Source organism: Anabrus simplex, chromosome 10, assembly GCF_040414725.1.
Source record: "Anabrus simplex isolate iqAnaSimp1 chromosome 10, ASM4041472v1, whole genome shotgun sequence".
Lineage (NCBI taxonomy): Eukaryota > Metazoa > Arthropoda > Insecta > Orthoptera > Tettigoniidae > Anabrus > Anabrus simplex.
The window spans coordinates 50044569-50066500 of record NC_090274.1 but is presented as its reverse complement, the minus strand read 5'-3'; the positions used below and the strand labels follow the sequence as shown (position 1 = coordinate 50066500).

At 38.1% G+C, this 21932-nt stretch overlaps 1 protein-coding gene across 4 annotated transcripts in view; it reads left to right on the top strand.

Annotated features, from left to right (window-relative positions):
- LOC136881750 (zinc finger protein 79) overlaps positions 1 to 21932 on the top strand; it is a 181128-nt gene that overhangs the window by 125290 nt on the left and 33906 nt on the right. For all 4 annotated transcript variants that reach the window (XM_067154179.2, XM_067154180.2, XM_067154181.2 and 1 more), the window contains 2 exons: positions 7108 to 7190; positions 12195 to 12326. In XM_067154179.2, coding sequence (XP_067010280.2) covers positions 7122 to 7190; positions 12195 to 12326 — 201 coding nt within the window. In that variant the 5' untranslated portion in view covers positions 7108 to 7121. The remainder of the gene's footprint in view (positions 1 to 7107; positions 7191 to 12194; positions 12327 to 21932) is intronic.

Below are 21932 nucleotides of genomic sequence, written 5' to 3'. Positions count from 1 at the left end.
TATATTGGTAGAATTAGAGCTGTCAAAATGGTTCATAACCCCTTTGATTTATTATCTTGACATGGATCACCCAAAACATAGGTTAGGTTTGGAGAATACTTTAATAATCAGCATTATTTAATGCACTCTTTATTACTTTCATATTCCAAGATGTAATTGAAGCATTTAAATAAAGCATCATACATTAACATTTTTTTTAAGTTTTACCACTAGAACAGCTGACATGGAAAAGTGATTTGAAAATTCAAACAAATTCATCTTACGTTAAAATCTTCAAAACCGAGCTCGATAGCTGCAGTCGCTTAAGTGCGGCCAGTATCCGGTATTCGGGAGATAGTAGGTTCGAACCCCACTGTCGGCAGCCCTGAAGGTGGTTTTCCGTGGTTTTCCATTTTCACACCAGGCAAATGCTGGGGCTGTACCTTAATTAAGGCTACGGCTGCTTCCTTCCCACTCCTAGCCCTTTCCTGTCCCATCGTCGCCATAAGACCTATCTGTGTCAGTGCGACGTAAAACAACTAGCAAAAAAAAAATCTTCAAACAAATAAACTGTAGACTTTTCCGATATATCACCAGCATTTCTCCAGCTCACCAAAATCCATTTCTCCCTAGTTTTAGCGTCTTTGGAACGTTTATAAACAATTTGTTTGGTATGGTATGCGATGTGCTATTGCACATCAGAACTCTACACCATTTATAAGTTTTCTGCCTCACTGTCTGCGCAGGATTCATTTTAAGTCTAAAATATACCACTCAGATTATTATCCAATGTATAGACCTCGAATTTAACCATACTAGACACTAACGTAAAGTAGAAATACGCGAAGTGTATCCTGCTTCTCACAGCACACTGTGTTATTTCGTCTGCTAATTCAGTCAACCTGTACGATGACGTCAGGCCAATGAGATCGCGTACTTGCGTGACGTGACATTTTCGTAGATTTTTATCATGTTTGGAGTTATTATTTGTACATTCTGATCACATTTTTGAATTCTGCATGCAATTTTGAATCAAATTAGCATACTTTTAATTAAAACCCCGGATCATGCATGTTCCCTATTGCAACAAAAGATGGACGAATTTGGCCTATTGTGCGCTGTGGAGATGGGCACTATCGACTGATAACTATCGAACTAGTCGATAGTTTAAACTATCGTAATAGTCGACTGCTTTAAAAAACAAGTCGACTGAATTCAGTCGCATTCCCGCCACGCATCTTTCCACGTTTCACTGTCCAGTCAGCACAAAACAAGTCGACTGAATTCAGTCGCATTCCCGCCACGGATCTCTCCACGTTTCGTTGTCCAGTCAGCACAAAACAAGTCGACTGAATTCAGTCGCATTCCCGCCACGCATCTTTCCACGTTTCACTGTCCAGTCAGCACAAAACAAGTCGACTGAATTCAGTCGCACTCAAGTCACAGCCACATAGAAGCGAATGGAACCATCGGTTTATGATCACTTCGGATATGTAATATATAATTATGTTAACTTCATATCTACGTACCTACTATATATGGCGATTTTCTCTTGTCATTTATATGCTCTTTATTTCGTTGCATATTTGTTTATTTTAATCACGTTAAGCACTATTCATACATACGGCATAATAATAAATATACTCCATACGCGGTGAAGCTGGCCGGACCATATTTTGACACTGGATTTAGCCATAAAATGTGGTTATACTGAACTACAGAAGTGGTCGGGCTGGCGACAAAGAAGCGTATTTTTGTAGTCGATAACGATGACAAAAAAAAACGCACAATTGCAACACACCGGACAAAATATTAGTCATTCCCTGGAGAAATCATTATAAGCATCATTTAATACCATGAAACTCCACCTCTGGACAACTTAACCACCTGGATACGGATAGGAAGTGAGTCCACAAGGTTCTTCAGGTATGCCGCATCCAGGTTAAGCCACTTATTGAGGATTTGATTGCGCAGTTCCACCAAATTGCGGAGATGCTGAATCGGCGTTTTACCCGCTGTTCCAACATGTAAACAAGTCAAGTGATTTTGCAGGCCAATTGAGATGTAATAAGGTGGGGGAGTGTTCATAAAATCAGTCAGCTACTTTCCACGTTCGATGGTTTCTAGCCCATTGAAGACTCGCAGCTTTACATGCCTTTGTGAACAATGACCTCTTGCGAGGTGACAGAGTCCAAATGTTTATAGCATGTGGTTCCCGTTGCAATGTTCTCTTGCTAACAGGTTGGGACAGACCTTCATTCACTGACTGCAGCAAATCCTGTTTGGTTTGGAAGCGATTTTGATTCACAAGCCGTGAAACACATCTCCGTTCCCTCTCAGTGAGGATTCTTTTCTGACCCACAATAATTCTGATGTGTTTTATGGCCGCATGTAGTATACCATAGACATGCTTGTAGACATGCTGAACAGTCTGCTGTGAAACACTAACAAATCCAGCAACTTCACGCACTGTACGGCCACGGGCACAGCCAAACACGATTGCCCCTTTCTGCCACTCTGTCACATCCTTACACCTACCCATGTTGACGGACACTGTCCGCTTGAAAATCAGTGTCTCACTAATTGCTACTGCCTTATGCTCACATAGAGCCTCATATGCTCACATGGACCAGTGGACTTTGTTGCCTAAGCACAGAAGTGGGTAGCACGTGCTGGTATAATAGGGTGTGGGAACTGTCGAGAAGATTGTTAATCAAACAGTTCAAGGGTCATATAAGCCACAATTCAAAACTTCTACCTAATATAAAAATGTGAAAATTGGACTTCAGAATGTCTCCAGGTAATATCGTCCCCACTATGGTAAACTAGCGAAAGTGAAAAACTAGGAAATCTTTAGTTCTGAAGTTTTGGTCTAGATTTTATTAATTTTATAATTTCTACCGTCTGGCAAAGTCTCGCATCTGCAGCTCATTCTGTATGGCTAATACATAAAACCAATCATTAAATATAAAAATTGATTTTACATGAATAATCACTTCTTTCAGCTCTCCTAATTTTTTTTTTTTTTTTTTGCTAAGTGCTTTACGTCACACCGACACAGATAGGTCTTATGGCGACGATGGGACAGGGAAGGGCTAGGAGTGGGAAGGAAGCGGCCATGGCCTTAATTAAGGTACAGCCCCAGCCCTAATTTTTTGACAATTTGCAGATTTGTTAGTTTGCTAGAGATGGGACGATATGTACCCATTATTTTAATTGTTTAAATTTTTAGTAATTGTTTTCTGTGTTAGCTGGTAGATTTTTTTTGTGTGTGCCTTACTATTTTGATTTGATTTTCTTAGCACTCCGGAATAACACCAGCGTGAAATATTGTTCTCTTCCAAGTTTTTCTGTGCTTAGGATTTAAACCCTGACATAGCGTGGGCTATATCTGTAAAACTCATCCTAAGTAATGTAAAAGGTTTACATTCTCAGTAGTACACATTAGCAGATAAGGCAACTGAGGGTCTGTAATTTGAGGCTCTGTTAAAAAAATTCTCACTTGTTTTTCTTCCCCCATTTGGTTCTAATTCTTTTCCTAAATTCATGATCATCATCTAATATTGTCATTAGCCTGTTATTATTTTTAATAATAATTGTATTATGATGGATTGATTTATGTATTTATTTATCATAGAATGTCCCAGTGAGGAAGAAGATGCTTATTACTTAATATTTCTCACTGAAATGCTTAATGAGACTAGCTAAACTACTACTACTACTACTACTACTACTACCACCACCTGTTTGAAACATCAATTTTTCACTAACTGCTACTGCCTTATGCTCACTACTGTAAGGAGGCAACTGCACCACATAGGCTTTACCAGCCAACGACCAACTCCTGTCCCTTTGCTGACACCTTGACACAGAGCTCAACAACGTGCGTGGGCCCACGAACATCAACAATGGACCATCAAACAGTGGCAGTGTGTTGTGTATGTCCCATAAAGCTATGGATCCTGCATATCAACACAGTTGTGTCCAGGCAGGAGGTGGCTCAGTTCTGGTCCGCGTGGTGTTCTAATGGTCGCAATTAGGCCCCATTGTCTGCCTGCAGGGAGTGTTGACTGGTGCACATTATGCGGACATTCTTTCAGATCATCTGCATCCCTTTCTGGCCCTAGAGGACCGTGATGGAGCTGCCCTGTTTCAACAGGACACCGTGTAGAGTGCATGCCTTATATTGCTGCCATTTGTGGGCTTGCAGAGGAGCAACTTCTTGTTAACATTACATTTAATGTCTTCCCATGACTTTGGCCACTCAATGCATATGTGATATGAAGAAATGTAATCCATATGAAAAAATGGTCTAGAAAATTATAATTTTATCTCCTGTTATTAAAATGAGGCTTTTTTTTTTACACCAGTGCTATCGGTATCTGCTGTGATAATAACTTTGATATAACTGGCATATTAACTTTGTTTTCCTAATAGAAGAACACTGTTTTCTCCACATAGCTTTGAGAGTAATTTGTGGCACCTCCATTAACTATGCAGTGCTCTGGAAAGTGGAAAAACACAGAAAAATTATGTAAAATGATGGCTGAAGTAGCATAGAAGAAGGGTCCTTCCTTTATTTTTTCCAGGGACCCACCAACCCAGCTGCAGAAGCATTCTTACAGAGAAGAATTAAAATGGAGATTCTGTAAATCTGAGAAATGTGACCATTTTCAGTTTGCTGTTGTCCGACTATGATGAAGAGCAGTTTGATGGTGTTCACATCATTTTGTGCTGCAGGGCTGCCACATTTAGTGAAAATCATAAATCTGCATGGTTAGGAGTTGCCATGGTTTGCACTAGACATGATTGCAACATTACCTTACAAAAAGTAATGAAGTGATAAAAAGTAACATTTTAGCAGGTCTCCAGGAGATGCTAGAGGTCCATAGGCCTCTTTCCAGCAGTCATCTGGTGGCAAACGACCACAACCCACCTTTGGTTGCCCTCAGACTAATGGTTGTGCCCTTTTCACTGTCAGTGTTTCTCACATTTAGAAAGTGCAAGAAATAATTCCCACTTTTGTCCACTCTCAAACAGGGAATGTGCTGCTTTGCCATGCCGGCTCTTAATTTGCCAACATTGTCAAGCCTTGTTTATTACATGTGACATAGTCTGTGCCATGCCATATTCGGATCTCTAACCTATATTTAGCAAATGGTCAATGGAAGTTTTAATGAGTTCTGGTTATTGCAAATTCAGGTATGTGATTATTTCTGAAGTTTGTCAAGAATCTCCAGTAGAAATATCACGTCTTCAAATATGGTTCATTTGCTATCCCTGGCTGCCCAATTTAAATGAATCACTTAGCAGGCAGCCAAGGCACATATGTAGGAAACCCAAGCCTGCTGTGATATAGAGACCTTTCACACTCATCCGACTGCTGGGAATTCGCTCTAACATAGGGTGACTGCATTATAAGCATGAACATACAGGACACTTAGACTCTCATTGATTATTAGATCCTAGCCTATTAAGCTTCGAATTTCTTAACATGAGCCACAGGCCTAACAAAGAGTACCATTTATTTTACAGAAAATAATAATAATATTGATGACAATCCAAAAAGGACATGCACAATTTTACGGTCATCTGAAAAGAATAGCCGGAAGAAAGTTAACTGAAGAGATCTTTCACTTTTTTGATTCAAACCCTAAGACCACAATTCCCTGGTTTAGAAATACCAAAGAAAACTTGCAAATGCTACATATCTCAGCCCTTAACAGAGGTCGCTTCCGCAAGAAAATATTGACGAACGGGCTAAACCGAGACGAGCAACCAAAGAGAAGACACGGTGTCCCTTGGACAGGGGAGTGTAAGCAAGCCCACAAAGAATGAGGGAAATTTGGACTCCAAAGAAGGCCAATTTCAGTGTCAAATGCAACAAGACTTAATGTGGTCCTTGATGGCCCCAGCGAATTATATATAATATTAATGAGGCAGCCCAATTCCAGTACATAAATTGTTGCAAGAAAAGACACTTTTCCCTTGGCAAAAAGCTAATGATCATGAATATGAAACTCAAATATTGATAACAAACTATTTATTTGAATCATTTCACAGAGCATTTCAGGCCCAAGACTTACGGTCCGTCACACATTTTGTCGCTATGCAGGATTGTAAGTTGCCATTTGTACATTTTATATACATGTGTCACTGGTTTGTCACATTTAGTGCCAAGCAATCAAACTGTAATTACTTTACACAATGAGAAATATACATCAGAACTTTGTGATCAATACAGTTTAAACACAGTATTTCGAAATATATGGGATGATTCACCAAAAACTGGACAATATACATCCCATATATTTTTTGCTGGGGCAATGGGACACTTTTGAGATATAAGAGACAGTCCCGTAAAATAAGGGATGTCTGGTCATCCTACTCTTACACAGAAATACGCAGCATGCAGGAGTCACATTTTATTAAATGTGAGTCAAGATTGCCACTAAATATGTGAGTGAACTTACTCTTGGGCGTTTGAACAGCTTTTGGGCTGAGGACTAGCCAGGCAACTTCTGCAATATGCATTTTATGTGTAATAGTGGAGTTAATTAGAAAATGAGAAGTAAAGGGATGTGACGTGTGGCAAAAGTAGGTCAATTGACTACAGCTTGAACCCATGCCAATGACAGAACAGCGGTTATCCAAACACCTCACAGTTAATGGTGGAGTGGAGATAAAACAGGACATTATTACGACAAGTTCTAGAATTTAAATTCCTAAATATTAACCAGAGATAAACATAAATATTCTTTCCAAATATTTTGTTGTGACTTCATAGAGGTTTTAAGAACGAAACATGTCATTTTTGTTTAATAGTGTATATTTTTATCCCTTGTCTAATAATGTTTTTTACAGGTATGTTGTGGTATTATATTTAACCTGTGTGTTGAACAGACTGAAGGGCTATTAATTTTACATTTACATATTTGTGAAGTCTCAAGAATAATGGATATTTTGGCTAATTTGTCTTGTTTCGTATACATTAGAAATCCAGTCATTTGTGAATGTGTATTGTTCTCATATCTTAATTCAGTAAAAGAAAAGGCTTGCATAACATTATTCAAGATGCTGCTTAATTGTTTAATATATATATCATTAAAGGTGGTGTTTCTTTTATAGGTTACTGAGACAGCATGCAGGAGCCACATTTTATCAAATGTGAGCCAGGATTGCCGGCTGAGGTAGAAGAGACTACTAATTGTGTAAGTGAACATCTAATTAGAGACATGTCTGAACTGTAAAACCTCCCATCGAGAGGACCTTTTTTCTTATGTGACTAATGGAAATTTGAGTCCCCATCCTCTGCAACTCTTTCTTGACAGCCCTACAATGGAGGTCAGCTGCATGTACCTTTTTAACCACATACCAGATCTGCCAATCTTAAACTTCCTGGTACTATCCAGAATTAAACCCGATCCTCAAAGAACGGCAGCTGCTAGTGCTGTTACACTATGGAGATGCACTTAGTCCTACTGATGGAATTAAAATATTAAGTAGTTTATTGCTGTTGACTATATTTTTATAATGTTGTCACACAAAATCAAAATGCTCTCTCATATCTCCTGTCAAGGCTTGAAGGTTTCCAGCACAGTTTTCCACAAAAGTTCTTGGCATATCCACTACTTATAGACATCATCTCCTTCATTGAGAAAACAAGAGTTGATTGTATAGTTGTTCAAATCATGTGATTCCCAACTAGTGCTACACTACCAGTAGTAGTCAACAAAGGGAAAATATACAACCACCTTCAATGACTTCTGCAATATTCTCAGAATCAGGTAAAATGTCATCTGTGTTTTAGTTGTCACAAGAATCCTTCTGGATATTGAGGTACCATGCACCTAGCCATATGATAAGTTCTGTCCCTCATACAAAGGCAGGTAGTGCATGGAAAAATGACAACTACATGTATGTTACTTATTGCACATACCATACAAAAATTACTCAGAATATCCACCCACACTTCATCAAGCAACTGCCCACTTGTTGATCGCTGCACAAACACTGGTAGCATTATGTAGGCTGCTAAATTCATCATATCATCTTTGAAAGACTGTATTTTGATGGGGTTTAGAGCAGGCCTTTTCCTATAAAATATTTGGTAAATTTGGCAAACCAAAGAATATTGTTAGAATTTCTGTGAGTGGTATTGTATTGGGTACATTGTGCTCCAGCTAGCATTGTGTTGACAAGGCCTGTGAATGGGTAACTAGTCCTACTCCAGTATCCAGAGCTTACTTATGTAGAAGTCACTGCGTAAGGGTGGTAATTGCTTTAAGAATTAGTTGCCGTCTCCCAGAATTGTAATGATATGTCGCCCTCACATAACTGTTCCCACCAAGCAGTGACAGTGGATGGTGTCCTCGTTCAAGTTGGGGAGGTTAGTATCAGCTTCCCAAGTGCTGTGGGCACGCACATACAGTCATCGTGGTTGTCCAATTTCTCACCTGCAATTTGTATATTCCTCCATTGACTTTTATGTGACACGAGTCTTCTGTCAGCCAGAATCCTGAGCTTTTTCTGTACACTTCAAGCCTGAAGTTCTCTTTAATGACGCATGGCATCAATTTTTCAATTTTCAAGGTCCTTAATTTCTGTGCAACAATTCCCTGCTGGTTACTAATGTGCTTAGTGCGAATGGTGAACTACTTGCAGACATAGCCTCAGTATTGCATACATAAATTTCCTTGTTACTTACAGCAGTTGTAACAAATTAAAAATTTTCACTGGAGTCTTGTTGCACTTTATCCTGCAAATACAGCAATACAGTTCTCTTTACTCCCCATTACATCTTCACTATGCAGCGAATTATCTTCAACTTCTTCCTTTCTAAAAGCTTGAATTATTGCAGCTTTTTTGGAAATAACAATACAAACATAGGCCTATATATTATACTTACCTCTGAAGGGTAGGAATAGAAATGGCATGAGTAGGTACATTCATCCTCACATTAACAGATCCGTTACATCGCAAATAACAAAAGTTCCTTTTTCTTGTTTGTTTTTCATTAACCCATGATTACTCGCATAGTGAGCGCAGTGCTCACCTCCATAGTATATTACTTGTTGTTCGAATATTACAATACCTTTACTTTTGAAACTCCATATACCTTTCCAACAGATTGTTATTTCCATTATCTTTGAAAGTGAAGATCCTCAGTCCATTATTAGTGCATATTTGTGTAGTGATGCGCTCAGTAGCAAGCAACAGTGCTATTCAATTTTGTGCATTGTAATAAGTCATGCCTTGTCTTATGCTTGTGTTTAATTTTAAATGTTTGTATTGTGACTGTTGTTAGTGAATTTAGTGAGTGAAGTTATAATGGCATCCACTTATCAGATAATTACGTGTTTGTGATGAAACGTTGGAGGAAGTGGACTTGAACACCGAAAGTGATGGTAATGAAACAGAGTGTTTGCAAGTTCTGAGGATGAAGAGGCGCTTTTGCTGATTCCATTCATTTTAGGAAAGGATGAAATTACCAAATGAGGCTCAATGCTCCCGCTACAATTTTTCGAACACGAAAACTGTTCCAGGAAGGATGCTGACAGGAACAGAAGTGATGACTGCCAGTGTAAAATGTTTGTTTCCTATTGTGCTGGATTTATGTTCATACTGAGCATACTCCCCCTATCTCAAATTTGTTTAAATTTAAATATTTTTGTTCCTAAATAAATGACTGTTTGTTTAAATTTAAGTAATTATAAGCTGTAAATAAGTATTTGTGTTCCTAAAGGAATTTTTTGTCTATCCCTTAGTCCCGTTCCTTTATACGTGGTCTGGGTTAAAGGGAGGTGAATTTATATTGCATGTTTTATGGCCAGATGCCCTTCCTGCTGCCAACCTCAGTTGAGGAGCAAATGAAGATGAAATGAATGATGGTGAATAAGATTGAGAAAGGAGGTGGAAGGAATCAGCTCTGACCTTTGAATAGAAATTGACCCAGCATTTGCCTGGAAGTGTACGCGGGAAGTCATAGAAAACAGTTTTCAGGACAGCTGATGGTGGGCTTCGAAACCACGCATCTCCCGAATGCAGAGATTGGCTCCATAGCCATGGCGCGTTAACACGCGCGGCCACTCCACTCGCTCATGATCCGAAATATATAACTATCTAAAATTCATGTATTCAAAATACCTTCATCTTTATATGGGCATATTACAGCTTTTAAACATAAAGGCGAGGGCTGCACTCACTGGGGAGTAATGGTGCACGTAAAGACCTAGCGAGTAATGCCGGTTAACTTTGTTCATAATTGCTGTAGACGGTTAATTTATAAATTTGAGATTCTGAATCCTTGATCACTCTGTAATTTCATGCAGATTAACCCTATAACTGCCAAACTCAATAGAGTGTCACTAGAATGCCAACGTCGCACGCATAGTACATGCATTCGCTTAATCAGTCATAACATCATTTATTTTTCACTTACGCTATTTTAATAAGTAAGACATTGAAGAAGAAGCTTCAAGTCTTCCATCACACATTCCTCACTAGCCGGAAATGACTCAGTCAAGGTCAGGGTAGGTATAAAGTCACCTACTATTTCATCATCCCCCTGTGATCTCAGTTGCTCGCTCGCTGTTTCTGTTTCTGTGAATATATATCGTTATCTTTCAACATATTATTGAGTTTATTCTTAAATTGTTTCTTTTGAAGTGTAAACTTTCATCATGGATGATGAACTAAGTGATTCAAGTGATATTCTCAAAGTTCTTGAAATGATTGGGATGCTTCCTCTTCCAGCGATATATTTTCTTTAGTTGATGATACTTTTGAGAGCGGAGAAGAATATATTCCAGAATCTGAAGTTGAAAGTGATTCCGATGAAGAGAGCAGGCCTGACGACGTTTCATTGAATGACACTGTTTCCGTAACACCAAAGTGGTGCAGGGTTTATCCACCCGAACCGGAGTTCGATGTTTCCGAGAAGTTCCACGTAAGGGATCCTGGCATTAGGATCTGTCCGCCCCGAAACAGTACACCTATTATGTATTTCTACTTGTTCTTTACGGATTTGATTTGGAAGCTTTTAGTGAAAGAAACTAATGGCTATGCGGCGAAAAAAAAACAACTAAAAGACATTCTGGAGAAAAGGCGGCCTTTTCTCGTATGCAAACCTGGTTTGATGTAACTGTCTCCGAAATGAAAAAAGTAAATTGCCATCCTAATAAATATACGGTGCACCGTGAATGTTTTCATAAATTGCAGCATTTCTGGAGGCCTATGAGGCACGGCAGGAAAATATATCTCTCCGAGAATGACTCCCAGTAGTGCTCGGCGTCTGACGGAACTGTGTGCAGCCCGGAAATGTTTATTCTTTTGTGATTTTATTTCTGTTTTTACTTTTGAGAATTTAATATTTTTTTAAATTAGAAGAAATTTCGCGTGTTTTGTATATAGTGATTTTTTTAAATGAGTGGTTATTTATTACTAATGGTGAACTTGAAAATATGAAAAACTTTTTTTTCTAGTTTTCCAAATTTTTGATCGCCTGATACGCGTCAGATAAACAAGTGAATGATTTAATACTTATACAAGCATCTTAAATACAGCTTTCTGAGTAATATGGTGTGCTGCATGCCTAAAGTTTCTGCATTTAAACGTGCTTTCATTTGTTAAAACATAAATGTGTAATACATGCGAAAATGGCTGGCATTTAGGGAAAAACACTCGGCACTTCTAGGGTTAAAAAAAAAAAAGAAGCTAAGAAATTGATTTTCAGTACTTTATACAATAACGTATTAAAGATAGTTAATCACATAATATTTACTGTATCAAAGCCTGGTCAAACAAGACATAAAGTGGCAGATTGATTTAGGTTGTACTTATGTTTGTCATCACTCATCTGTCATATTTAATATATGGTGGGCGAGATATTATTGGCTCATGATAGCGTTAGGAACAGAAGGCAATGCAAATTAAATATTCAGAGCGCAGTGATGATAAATCACTAGTTACAAACTCACACATTGGTATAATGCTTGGGTAGCTGCCCATTTCCTCTGCCTGGAGGGTCTCCACATACTGGAACTTATACAAACACTTATATGATTTTAAGTGTAATATATATTTTTATTTCTTCATAAAATAAATTTACAGACTGTTTCCTGTTACACCCTTTTAGATGTGTCATTTTTACCTTTTCTAGGTCACTGTGAAGATTATATTCTTATATTGATCCTATATTTATCAAACTTTTTCAGGTGCCAAATCTTCTGCTTCCTACTGCTGATGACACATTACCTGAAATAAAGGTTGAACCATGCCATGTGTTTCCTGATGGAAATTTTGATGATGCTGAAGCAAGCACAGTAAACGAGGAATATGAAATCCAGGTGAATATTTTTTCCCAGTAATAATTACAATCATGTATGGTCCAGCTTTGGCATGCAGGCATTTTGATTTAACGCCAGTTATGCGGCCTGCATTCTTTATTAACTTCGAGCAAATGGCAGAGGAACTTAACCCTAGAACTGGCTACTGTCTAATATTTAACACTTCGGTCCCTGCTGTAGTGGCACTGTTGAATATTCAAGATGTTCGTATTTCTTCTCGTAATTTCATCATTTCTTCAACAGATGTCATGACAGTCTTCATCTTGTAGTTCTTGATGTCGACAACGGCTGTGATTTCAGTTTCATTCATATTTACAACCTCTTTGGGTGCAATTTCACAGAAATAAATGAGTGCAGTGTTCTGACCATCTGTTTGAGCGCTATTTCTGTAGTGTTTGTAAACAGACCTTCACAGGCTCTGCTTTGCTTTTCTATTTTATTTTATTTTGTAGTTTTCCATTTTGTGCGAGTTATATACTTCTGTATATACCTATTTATTACTTGTTTGATTATAGGCATTTTTAGTACAGTGTGCGTCCAAATATAGCATCTTCACTTCATTAGGGAAAATTAGTAATGAAGTAGTGCAAAATTTGTTGGAAGATGAAAGTGACGGATCTGACTCTGAGGTTATTGAGAATGAACCGACAGATTCAGAGCAGTCAGATTTGGAATGTTTATCAGCTATTTCTTCGCATCAAATATTGGAAAGTGGAAGTGAAGACGAATCTCTCATAAAGCAACCTATCATAGTAGTGTGGTCTAAGGGCGCCCCTTCAAATGATCGCATACCAGTACATTTTTGCTAATATTTTCAAGAATATACCTCTCATAGTTATGAAACTGTTGATAGTGCATCAGATATATTATTGACAATCTGTATATCTCAGTTTTCTGTGACAATTTCCAATTTGGTGTGCACATGATTCGAAAGATTATTTTAGAACAGACTTTACATTTTTCTAGTCAAAACATTTATGCAGTTTCGTGTCACCATGACAATCCTCAGTGTATTAGCTTTACGTAGATATATAAAACTTAGTAGATTTATTTCATATCCTGCGGATATTTTGTATTTTATTTAGACAAGTAAAAGTTGCCAAATATGGCTGCCACCACAAGAATTAACATTGCTAGTTCTAGGGTTAAACACTATTGATGTTCTATTGGTGAATTTTAATTAGTTTTGTGGATGAACACCAAATATATTGTTTGTCAACTTCATGTCACATGGACTGCCAAGGATGTTCTAAACCTTCAAAAATCCAGATAGAATCCAAGCATTTCAAAAGATTTATTTTTGGACGGATGGCGAGAGCAAAGTTTATTCATTTTCTTGAGACTACGGAGGTGTGGTCTGATCAGAGAGGCAACCCTGAACATGGAGGCCAAGCAATACAGCTGGGATGTCGTCTCACAAATCACATGACACTCTAATATCTTCAGGTTATCAGGCTGAGCAGCAGTTGTCTTGGCAGGCTAGAGGCCTTAATGGCCTACAAGTATATATGCTATGAATTTATTTCCAATTGTTCAAAAATCCTGTTATCTTTACCTGGTTTGAATTTCTTTTTAAACTGTTTATTTTTACATCGCACCAACATACATAAGTTTTACAACAGTGATGGGATAGGATAGGGCTGGCACTGGGAAGAAAGCCATAGTGGCCTTAATTAAATTAATATTCAGCAGCAGTTTTTGCCTGGTGTGATAGTGGAGAAACCAGAAAAAACCTTCTATAGAGGTGCTACAGTAGATTGAACCCACTATCTCTTGAATACAAGCTCACAACTATGTGACTCAAACTACATAGCCTTTGGTTCCATTGGTTTCAACCCACAATCCTTCAGTTGAGAGATTATCACTGTACTGGTGATCCACAGCATTTGCTTCTTGGCATTTTTTTTTTTTTTTTTTAAATATCTGGAACCTAGGTGGCTGTGTTGTTACCGGTATTGCAGCTCTATTCTGGATTTTATTACCTAACTTAAAATCTTTTATATTGGTGTTTGCTGTGTAGAAATCACTATCATATTGTACGAGGTGTAGTTATTATATAGTAGGAAATGGTGCTGAAAAGTATTAACACTACAATGGCTGGAATTTATTATATACGTAGAAGCACCAATGTGGTTGTTTTGATTGCTGTTGAAATTATATTTTCATTCTCAAATTGCATAGTTATAAATTATTCTTGATTGAAATGTGTATTACTAAGTTTAGAATACGTTAACTATGGAATGTAACACTCAGTGGGAGAGAAGTTATTTTATTTTGTTCAAAATGTAAGATTTTCCTAGTTTATTAGAAATACAAATGCAATTTTTCACCAAAAAGATAGTATCTACTAAACAGAAAGACATTTTTTTCAATGCCCATGAATCTCAGCGTTTTCTCTTTTTTTTTTTACAATTTGTTTTACATTGCACCGACACAGATAGGTCTTGTGGCGACGATGGGATAGGAACGTACTAGGAGTGGGAAGGAAGTGGCCGTGGCCTTAATTAACATACAGCCCCAGTGTTTGCCTGGTGTGAAAATGGGAAACCGCAGCAAACCATCTTCAGGGCTGCCGACATTGTGGCTCGAACCCACTATCTCCTCGTTGCAAGCTCACAGCTGCTCGCCCTTAACCACATGGCCAACTCACCTGGTGTGAATCTCAACTGTAATGTAACTGTCACTCAGTATTTAAAAAAAAAAAAAACACTGTATGATTTCATTTACTGCAAACTAAGCCGTGAAATATTCAGTTGATTAAATTATTTTATATGCTGGAACTACAAACCACAGTCACAGTTACACAACTGTTGTATTATTTCTTCTTTGTGCATGAAGTATACAAATGCATTCTTTGCACATTTTATATAAATCCTGTCTCTTTAGATGCAGGAACTACATAAAACAACCTTAGTTACTTCCTTCAAGCAAGAGCAACACTCTTGCTGTTTGCACTTACTGCAGGTTAAATATGCCTTATTCTTACATTTCTTCATTTGGCATACCACCTTAGTTTATCTCCTTTTGGATGCTCTCCAAATTACAGTCCTGTTCCCACTGACTTCAGTTTTGATCCCGCGTACTCCATACGAAGTTCTTCTGCCAGCTTCAGGATGTAATTTTCGCAGTTAATGCACAGTAGGCCATCACAGAGATGACCATCCGAGTCTCCATGCTGTGCCAACACCATCTTCCTCAGGTGCTCTTCAATAGTCTTCACAAAACACTCTAGCATACTCTCCAACTGTGCATGAAAGACGTCGTTCGGACATGCCTTTTCACTGTGCACCTCTCTCGGGATGCCAGAGCAAGAGAAGTAGTTGTTCACAAGGGCATTGTCTGCTGTTGATTCTTTCTAAGTGGGAGTGTTGTACACCTCAGGCAAATTGGTGAAATAATCCATGGCTGGAAGCACTTAGCAAATTCCACTATCCAACTATAGAAATGGTCCTGTGATGCCAGTGGTTATCCTCTTCAAAAAAACTGTACTGTTCCATCTTGCCCCTATTCTGGGTTTGCAGGCCTCAGCTGACTGTCGAGTTGTCACATACAGGGTCGGTGTGTGTGTGTGTGTGTGTGTGTGTGTCTCTCTCTCTCTCTCTCTCTCTCTCTCTCTCTCTCTCTCTCTCTCTCTCTCTCTCTCTCTCTCTCTCTCTCTCATAAACCCAAACCGAACACACAGTGTTTGTACTCAACGCTACGTCACCAGCCTCAGCCAAACTTATGTCGCGTGTGGCTGCTCTGCTTTAAGTATTTATACAGTCCTACATGAAATCTTACCTTATGAAAGATGCTGGAAGTGTTGTCCTTCCTTTTTTATTTTATTACATGTAACCAATCTCATGATTAGACCCGTATTGAATTTGCTATAATATGCTTACAATATTGTGATTGATTTTTTTATATCCCACCATTTCAATACAATTGGTTGTATGTTGTTAGATCATAATGCTACAACACTGTTTTATAGGGACATGTTTCACTTGAATTTCAAGCATCCTCAGCCTATATAATCATCTCAAGGTTAAGACCTGTCGTATTTGGTTAGTTTTGACAAATTTGTGCTTAATTATAATTCTAACAATAAAGTAATAAAATATATAAACATAGGAATTTATGAACACATTAATAGTTTAACAATATGAATGGCTATACTAAAATTGGAATAGCCATTAATTCTAAAGATATTGACATCCAAAACACAGTCTCTTCAAATGTTGAAAATTTGGCTAAAATTGTTTTCTCAAAGTTCTAGTTTATTAAAAACAATTGTAATTTGACTTCTATGTTAAAACTTTAGTCGTAATTATAGTTAAAACTTATTGGTGTCTTAAGACTAAAATCTTGGATCCGTTTGGAATTCAGCTTCTTGTTTTAATTTTGAGGCTTGCTACTGTAATTTTAATAGTTTTGGGCAGTAAAATGTTGAATTAGTTTCATCGAACTAGTCTTGGTTTTACGATCAGATTTTCCGTTGTTAGTAGTTTGTATTTATGAGGTATTTAGTCAAACGGTACGTCAATCCAAAATCTTGAGGAGTTGATTTCTTTCATAATATTTGAATGATGGTGCATCCCTTAGACTGCTACTACGAAACCTTGTGGACTTTGTTATATTACGGTGACTGTTATCTGTTGTGGTTCTACTCCTTCCTTTTTTATACCGGCATTATATGTGGTAACCACATTCTCGCTGGTACGAGTGAGTTCTGCCAATGTAATGTTTCTGATTTCATTCGTAATGTTTTCTTTCATTTCCTCCAATGTGTGAGGATTTGTTTGATACACTTTTTCTTTCAGTTTACCTCACAAGTAAATATCACACATTGTTAGATCTGGAAAATGAGGGGGATCACTGCTCACTCTGTCTGTAAAGACTTCCGAGATTGTAAGAAGGGAATCTCCTGCTCTATGAGCGGGGGCTGATTCTTGTTGAAACCACCCATGTGATTTTTCTTCTTCCGTTAACTGATGGAAGAAAGGTATCAAAGTATCATCTTGGTACCTCTGTGCATTTACTGTTATCTCAACACAGAAAGTAGTCCCAATCATTTGTCTTGCACTAACAGCACACCGAACACCAATCTTCCTATCATAATGATGGACTTGATAAACACCATTAGGAGTTCCTGCACTGTTCACACGACCATTAAGATGTAACCAGAACTTTTACACACAAAAATATGGTGCTGCAATGATAATTGTCTCACCATGTTAACAGCTGAGATTCAGACTCGTGACTCATGTTTGCCAGGTCGCACATGTGCAGGCTGCTTGCAAGGTCAAGAACTATGCACGTACCTCTCATACTGCAGCTGCCGTAGCCCTGAGCACAACCACCGTGCGTTTGGTCTTGGTTTATAACAGAGATCCTGTATTTGTCACCTTGTATTGGCAATCCTTTGCTGATACACCCAATAATAGCTTTGCAAAACCTGATATAAGGTATTATCCCAAGATGGCCTGCCATGGTGCCTCCATGTACCTAAGCCACTAGTTCCACCCATTTATTCCAGATAATTACCAGCTGGGCAACCTCCTTGCTATCAGCAGTCTCCATTATACATGTCAGCAGGCAGTCATCATCCTGTAAGGACTTCCAATGAACTTAGTATGCCTTGTATATTGGACTTCGCTCGGCAAAGTCCTTTAATAATAATGTTATTGGCTTTGTGTCCTTCTGACTACTTGTATGGTTTTCGGAGATGCCGAGGTGCTGGAATTTTGCCCTGCATGAGTTTTTTATGTGCCAGTAAATCTGTCGACACAAGGCTGATATATTTGGGCGCCTTCAAATGACACCGGACTGGGCCGTGATTGAACCCACTAACATCAGCTCAGAAAGCCAGCGCTCTACAATCCAAGCTGCCTAGGCCAGCAAATGTCTTTTCATTCTAGTCCAAATTTGACATTCTGAAGGATATAACCAACAATGTCGTCCATAAACTGCTCCCTCCTCCGGACAGTACAAACCCAGTTTTATGCTATCATGGTTCAGACATCCACTATGATGACCTACTTCTCAACCTTTTGATAGAAGGTGCAGTATTAAGGGCTTGGTCTCCTGGAGAGTGCATGTTCAGTGCGGTGTTTTCATTGGTCCTGTGATGTTGTATTGAAAGGTTGTACTGGTACGCAGTTTTGTACTTTCATGAGCATCCTGGATGAGTGAAGTCCACAATCAGTAGCTGTCAATCTGTGTTCCACAACTCATTGCCCTGTAATGTCACATGTTTGTGAGGATACTATATTAATCAAGTTTACTTGTAGAGCAGTAGCATAAATATACCAGTGCTCTGTGAACACACTTTCTTCAATGTTTTGGCAAGGTTATATATGAGCCATTAGCTTTATATTATGCTTGTACACTGTACAGAATGCATGATGTTATTCCTTCATCAGTACGGAGACTAGCTATGACATAGCAAAATCCTGCTCAGAGATGGCTCTACCATCATCTTTCCATCATCATCCCTCAGCTTATGAAAAATATACTGTAATCAATTATTTAAATAATTCTCAGATTTCTATTAGTAAAATGCACTCATGTTGAAATCTATGTCAGATCTTTTCCTGAAAAGCAGAGTTTTCCTTTAAATGGAATTCATTACAAATAGGTTTACTTAACCTTGTGCTTTTAATGGGTAGCAAGGACTCTGAAGTTCGTTAAAAATGGGATTTTGTTAAGAGTGTGTAGCAAAAGCCTCTTAATCGGTGTTAGAAAAGTTGGGGGATGAGACAGCTGTATCATGTTCTGTAGAGGTATCTGCTCATACGTAGGTCATTGCAAGCTCTAGTTGTACAGATGTAAATAGTGAGATTTTTAACAGAGGTGCATGATTTTCATTTTTGTGTGGTACGTTTAAATTTTAGTTTATGTATACTCTGCTTTTTCTTTTATGTGACTAATGTAGCTGATGTACTCATAGTTCGTATAAATTTGTAGCGAATTACTACATCATTATTTCAAGAGGAAACCTGCTACGTTAACGAAGAACCTTCACAATGTGAAAACAAGTCAGTTAAATTAGGTGAAAATCACCAAAAACAGGAACAAATTATTACTTAAAGCCAGGTGATATGGGTAGTGAAATAAAACACAATATTAATTAAGTAAATACTTCATCAGGTTCATTGTCTGTGTGAAATCAAGACAGTATTTTCACTTTCACAGAGTGAGTGGCTGCATGGTTTGGGTCACTTAGCTGTCAGCTTGCTTTTGGGAGATAGTGCATTGAAACCCCACTGTTGACAGCCCTGAAGATTGCATGTAGAGCCAGGTCTGGTGAACTATGAATCTACTGCTTCAGGCTGGGAATTAAAATTCCACAAAAACTCATAGTAAAAGAAATGGACTCAGAACAAGCTGCAAGAAGACCAAGTATATGTTCTGTAATTTTGCCAAGCCAGAAGTTCAAGGTCCACTCAATACAATTTTCTTAGCGGGTCTACCACTGGTAATGATGAATAAATTCAAGTACTTGTGTTCAGTTATTACCACCGATACGACAGTTGATGATGACGTGATGCATCGCATCAACATTGAATGAACGAAATGGTGTTTGCTGACAGGCGTCTTATGTGACAGTCAGATGCCTATAAAGCTCAAAGGATAGATACACACGTTTGTTGTTTGGCCTGCCCTCACTTATGGCTCCGAATGTTTGACAAGGCAAAAGAAACATGATCAGCAAATGCCTGTAACGGAAATGCTGATGCTGCGATGGTCAGCGGGTGTCACCCTCTTGGACCGAGTGCACAGTGAGCATATACGAGGATACAGTCCCTATCAGTGAGAAATCGGAAGAGCGGCAGTTGCACTGGTAGACACGCATACAATATCAAGATGAAGATCATCCCATTAAGAGAGCTCTTTGGAATAGAGGAACAAAGGAGAGGACGCAGGCATCTGAGAACAACATAGTGGCGTACAGCCAAAAAGGCCTTTAAAGAAATGGCATTCCAGTGGCAAAGACATCCAACCACAGGGAGTACTCTCTAAGGATCAGAAGAGCCGACCCTGACTGATACTTGGAAGTGTCCATTGTGAACACACGACCAGGAAATAAGAAGAAGAATGCCATTGAAAAATTTAGTAACCTGGGTGTAGTTGTGCTCATGACATATAAACAGGAATCCTCACCTATAGAAAACCAGCTCATGAAAGTGAGCAGAATGTAGCAAAATTCCCTCAAGAAAATTATGAGTTCTGTCGGTATTTAATCTTTGATAATACAAAGATATACTGTAGAACAATAAAAAGCATTCTAGTTTGTTGGGAGTAATTACAACAGAAATCCAACATTTAAAGCCAAACTGCTGCACTTTTAAAACAGTATCAGGATGGCTCACCATTTTTAGGATTTATGATCACTAGTGATATGTTTATTTAAACCCCTCAAAGTCATTACCAGACTGTTAGTAGACTGATGTCGGCCATTAGTTTAGCTGAGTCCCTAATTTCATACAAAAATCTGGAGAAAGTTTCATATCCTTTTTACACAAGCTGTTGATAGACTACCAAAGAAAATGAAAAGGCCAAAATTATTGTGTGGCCCAGTTGAGACGTACTCTCCTCAAAACGCACTAAGATACAACTGACATAAATTTTAAAAATTCATGAATGAAGATGTAAACCTTCATTTTGGAGATGGTAGGTTCAATTCCCACTGAAGACAAATTTCCATAGTTTCCCATTTTCACACCTGACAAGTACTGGAGCTGTACATTAGTCAAAACCATGGTTGATACCTTTTTGTCCTCACCCTGTCCTATACCAGCACTGCCATAAGACCTACCTGTGTTGGAGAAACATAAAACCAGTAGCAAAAAGAATTGTTAAATTCAGTTTAAAGATAATATTGAAGTAAAATTAAATAGAGAAATCATTTCACTATAGATCATTATTTTTGTTTCTTGAGCAACTAATTGGACAGTTTTACTGTATATCGATAACGTATTAATCTTTCAGTCAAAGTAATTTTAGGGAATTATGAAAACAAAATGTAACACTTAAATATCACTTAAACATCGTACATTATTTATCAAAACATTGTAAATACATAAATAGCCTAGTGACAAATAATGTGAAATCAGTACATTTGTTTTACAGAAAGTAACACTTAAATGTCATCTTTCACAACAATAACAGTGGACTGAGCTATCTCAATGCAAAAAAAGTGCATTCCACTTCAAAAGACTTCTGAATAACAGTCTATTCAAGTCCTAAGAAAGGAACTTTATTAATGCAAGGAAACATAATATAAATATATATATGAAGAAAAAACACATATTTCAATACTGTGAGTACGATGTTACGTTGTCCATCAAGAGTGTCACAAACCCCTTGCTTAATACATTACAGACGGGACCCAAGTCTACTTGTGTTTGGCTGGTTGGATGTTTAAGACGGTTCCCAAGTTAACTCATGTTGATAAGACTTGTACATTCAGTGACATATTTTGGAACCTATGAAACTAGATAGTGGTCAAGACTGTTATAATCACAAATCTCATTGTTGAAGATTTTGTTTGTTGCTGACCAGATGCTCCTCACACTGCCCATCCCCTGTGCCTAGCCATTTCCTGAGCAACTTAATGCAAAAGTA